This window comes from Eupeodes corollae, chromosome 2 (assembly GCF_945859685.1).
Source record: "Eupeodes corollae chromosome 2, idEupCoro1.1, whole genome shotgun sequence".
Lineage (NCBI taxonomy): Eukaryota > Metazoa > Arthropoda > Insecta > Diptera > Syrphidae > Eupeodes > Eupeodes corollae.
The window spans coordinates 9785603-9790310 of NC_079148.1; the positions used below are offsets into that span (position 1 = coordinate 9785603).

Sequence of the window (4708 nt, forward strand, 5' to 3'; positions counted from 1 at the left end):
ACGCCATCTGGCATGACAGTCCCCAGCACTAACCATTACACCACAGGCTTTATTTCAGTCATATGTATATATTTTCAATTGTATGTCATATTTTGGATAGAAATCATAAATGTGACAGATATGGAAATATTCCTTATTCAAATCATTAAATTAGAAAATTTGAGTGATGCACAATTGTTTCCGTTCTTAAGAAAATTATCAGTTTTCGGTTTTTTCACAAAAGATGGTGTTCATAGTGAGAGAAAAATTACTTCAAAATAGTCTAATGGGAAGCACCATCAAAAACTGCGTTCACCAACAAATATACATCCTTACGAACGATTCTCGATGTACATACAAATGTCCTTGGCCTGAAATTCAGCTCTTAAGCTGTATTCACATGAGCACGACCAACGACCAACGAATGAACGAATATTCGTCGATTTTGATATTTCTTTCACATGAGAGTTTTTAATTCGTCGCGAATAAAGTTTGACTTTGACAATTGTCACCGCCATTCACCACCGAAACCAAAACAAGAATGATTTTTTTAGGTTAAGTACGCGCGATTGTTTTATTTGTTGCGAGTGTGGATAATAGAGTTTGACAGTTCGTTGACTTATTTTAGAGACGTCAAATGAATTAAAATGTAGGCTGTTATATAAAAAAAACGTCAATTGGGTTTACATAAAAATTTTACCGAATATGTTCATGAATTGTATCGTACATATGAATTTCTTTGTTTTCAAGATTTATGTGTCTAAATAAGCTTTTTAACTTCCCATTTTAAGTTATATTGTAATTGCTCCGATTGGTCTAATTTAAAATTTTCAATCTTTTGACGTGTCAAGGTCCCTAGAATCCAAACCAAATGTGTTAAAAGAGATGTTTGTCTGCGTGTCCTTTTTTTTAGCGGAGACATCTCAGGGACTAACAAATACTTTTTTTTACAGATTTTAATATCAAGAGGGCTTTGAACCAATAATAACTAAAAATAATAATGCTATCAACTGAAAAAAAGGAGACTAAACTAAACGAACTATAGAGGTATCAGTCTACTTAACATCGCCTAAGAAATCTTCTCTGCCGTAATATGTCAACGTCTAAAGCCCATCGTCAACAACCTGATAGGTCCTTATCAGTGTGGTTTTAGACCAGAAAAGTCCACAGTCGATGCAATATTTACATTACGGCAGATCCTGGAAAAAACCCAAACACACCAAATCAACGCCCACCATATTTTCAACGATTTAAAGGCCGCATATGACAGCAACTACATGGACAGACTACAAGGCATGTTTAGTTTTTGCACCCCTACCAAACTCGTTTGTTTGTGAAGGATGACTACGGAGAATTCACACTGCTCCATAAAGGTTGGAAACAACTTAACAGAACCTTTCGATGTCAAAAAAGGTTTTAGACAAGGTGATGCGCTGGGTCACGTAGAGCGCATGAAAAGTCCTCGAATCCATACCCACAGGAAAGCGCAGTAGAGAAAGACCGCGGATCAGTTGGCGCGCACAAGTTTAAAGTGACCTCATCCAACTTGGAGAGCGAAACTGGAGACATCTAGCTAGGGACCGAGCTAAATGAAGAAGTTTGTTAGGTAAGGCTCTATTTCACACAGGACTGTAGCGCCACCTTAAGTAAGTAAGTAATGCTGTCAACTTCAATTAAACACGATTGGTATGAATTACATAAACTTAACCAATAATAATTTGTTTCATAATTCAAAAAATTAATGAGACGTTAATAAAATGGGATTTTAGGAGTTGGGATTTCAAAAAGTGGGATGAAAAAAGCGGGATATCGAACTTAAACCATTTTAAATTGATTAAATATAAATTAAATCAAAGACCACAATAAATATGCCCTAAAAAAACCTACCATATTACGTTAAAATTATCTAAAAAAAAACTTGTTGACAAACTGGAGCTATTTTAGTTAGAAAATTAGACGTTATTACACTAAATAAGAAAAAGTTATTACCAAGCTCTTATTAAATTTAATAATCCACCGTTAAGTAATAAAAACAAAACAACAATCATCAAAGTACTTTAATTGTTACAATAATTTATAACCTTGACATGAGTCTCGCAGAAATGTAATTGACAAGAAAAACACAACCAACTGGTTTCATTTATTACACTTTTAACAAAACCACAAACCTCATCAAATTAATAACGGCGCAACAGCAAACAAAATTCACACACCTGCCAAGCCGTGTGTGTTATTATTATTAAATCCATATTTGATGCATTACATACCCCCTCTGCCAAACACTCAATATTTAGCAACTTTCAAGCCACATTTTCATATTTTGATGACGATGCGGTGGAAAACTTTCGCTGGCGGGGTTTGGTTCGCAGTTTTATAAATATCAACCTTTCGCGTTGAAGAAATTCTATTACACGCGCCATTAAATTTGCATTTTATCCAAAAGTTGAGAATGTGACATTATGTGGGGCTAAAACTTTAGCTTGAGCTTCAACTTCAAGCTTCAAAGGGTAATATAGTAAATCAAAAGCGAAGTACTCTTGACAGTACAACTTGGTGAGGCTTAGCTGCTGGAATCATCACAAGTAAAAATAAGTATGGCTTCAAATAAGACCGAAGACGAACACTTAAAATTCCCTTATGATATTGTTCCCATCGATCCAGAGATCAATTCCGAGCTTCTGGACTTCTTCCATGGTAGGATCATTATTGTCCTCAAAAGACTGTTAACAAAATATGGATTGGATAATTTTTCGCAGGTGAACGTGATGGATTTGTACAAGTTGGACCGAGTAAATATTTTTTCGCTCAAAATTTTAAAAATTCAGCGGAAGGATATTACAATTTTGAGGCTAGACAAAGTGACGTGTGGGTTGCGACTTTTCCTAGATCCGGAACTACATGGACTCAGGAAATGGTTTGGTTAATTTCAAATAATTTGAATTTCAAGAAAGCCAGAGATCAGCCACTTACAAAAAGATTTCCATTTTTTGAGTAAGTTTTTAATCTTATTTTATTAATTTAGGAATTTGTTTTTATTTGAAAAGTATTGATTTTATTGTTGTTGTTTCTCAAGATTCAACCACTGTATGCATCCTGAAGTGAAAAGTGAACTTCTTAGTGAAAACGCGAATTATCCAGAGAAACAGGAATTCATCGAAGTAATATCTCAGCCAGGCTATGAGTTTTTGAAAAATGTGACAGAACAAAGATTCATTAAAACTCATTTACCATTTTCACTAATGCCAACGTCTGTTATGGAGAAAAAGTGTAAAGTAGGTTTTTGAGACAAATGTATTGTTAAACAAATTAAAGTTTATAGTTTTTCTTTATTTTTATAAAAAGGTTATTTATGTAGCTCGAAATCCAAAGGATGTAGCAGTGTCCTTCTATTATCTCAATAGACTCTACAAAACTCAAGGATACGTTGGAGACTTTGAACGTTATTGGACATATTTCGAGAAAGGACTGAGTAAGTCTTCTGAATCTAGATTAGAATGATTTTGAAAAGTACTCTATATGAATTATATGTTGAAGATACATGGATGCCATATTGGAGTCACATCAAAGAAGGTTGGGATAATCGTCATCATCCAAATGTTTTATTTTTATTCTATGAGGATATGGTGAAAGATTTGAGGAAAGTTTTAACTAAACTCTCCAATTTCTTGGGAAAAGAACTCACCAGTGAAGATTATGAAAATCTCATGAATCATTTAAATGTTGCAAATTTTAAACAAAATACAGCAATAAATGGAAAAGAAATGAACGATATTGGATTAACGATTAAAGGGGAGGCTGCATTTGTACGAAAAGGGACTGTAATCGATGGATGGCAAGCAGAATATAGTGACAAATTGAAAGCGAGAGCTGAGAAGTGGATACGAGAGAATATGGAAAAGACGGGAATAGTTTTCCCTGAATGAAATCATTTGAATATGTATAATTTTAATTTCATTTGAATTTTGTTTTTGCACATAGACATAGCTTTATTGTATTTACATACCTACAAAAATACCTGATACTATTTTTTAAAACATAAAAATAAACTATATAATGGCTTCTCAGAGATTTAACTATCAATGAGCTAAAAGTATTTTCAATGAAAAATTGTTTATATTGTTGGAAGATTTGGCAGATTTTGTTCCACATTCTGAAAATTTAATTGTCAGATAGTTAGGTGATAATTCTCTGACAGTGACGTTTAGAAAAATATTGCCAGGTTGGCAGCTCACATCGTTGGCAGATGTTTACGAAAAACTGGTCGATCTGTTGACAGATATTGTCAAACCAATCAAAAGTTTTGTGCGTAGTTGTCGTTGTAGAGTTTGTAAACAGAATTGAAAATATTACAATTGCCTCTATTTGGACTGTGTATGGCTTAGAAGACAGATGGACCATGATTTTTTTACGTTTGAATCCGCGTTGAAGATTTATTATGTATGATTGACAGCCATTGTCAGATGTCTTGAACAAAGACAACATGATTTTTTATCGAAAGGACATCAAATTTAATTAGTCAAATAAAAGACTATTTTAATTAAATTGTTTTTAAGGTTTAACAAATTGTACTGTCATTAAAAATAGTTCCACTTTAATACCTCATGTGATTTATAAAAAAGCTTTTAATATAAGATTCTCATGTAAGATATTTAATCTGCTAATTATATGATTTAGAAGTATTTATAAATTGGCGAATTAATTTTGTTTCGTGTGCCAATGTTATTATAAA

At 33.1% G+C, this 4708-nt stretch overlaps 1 protein-coding gene across 1 annotated transcript; it reads left to right on the plus strand.

The window, feature by feature from the left end:
• Positions 1-2397: 2397 nt before the first annotated feature.
• Positions 2398-4060, plus strand: LOC129947862 (luciferin sulfotransferase). Its single transcript, XM_056058598.1, has 5 exons — positions 2398-2673; positions 2736-2970; positions 3053-3251; positions 3322-3448; positions 3514-4060. The coding sequence occupies exons 1-5, from the start codon at positions 2574-2576 to the stop codon at positions 3900-3902; spliced, it is 1050 nt and encodes a 349-aa protein (XP_055914573.1). The 5' UTR covers positions 2398-2573; the 3' UTR covers positions 3903-4060.
• The last annotated feature ends 648 nt before the right edge of the window (positions 4061-4708 follow it).

What these genes read in the sequence shown, in the direction of transcription:
- LOC129947862 (XM_056058598.1), top strand. Translation starts at nt 2,574, where the DNA reads ATGGCTTCAAATAAGACCGAAGACGAACACTTAAAATTCCCTTATGAT. An exon ending in AAAAGATTTCCATTTTTTGA is followed by an intron (nt 2,971 to 3,052) that starts GTAAGTTTTTAA and finishes TTGTTTCTCAAG; the next exon opens with ATTCAACCACTGTATGCATC. An exon ending in TTATGGAGAAAAAGTGTAAA is followed by an intron (nt 3,252 to 3,321) that starts GTAGGTTTTTGA and finishes TTTTATAAAAAG; the next exon opens with GTTATTTATGTAGCTCGAAA.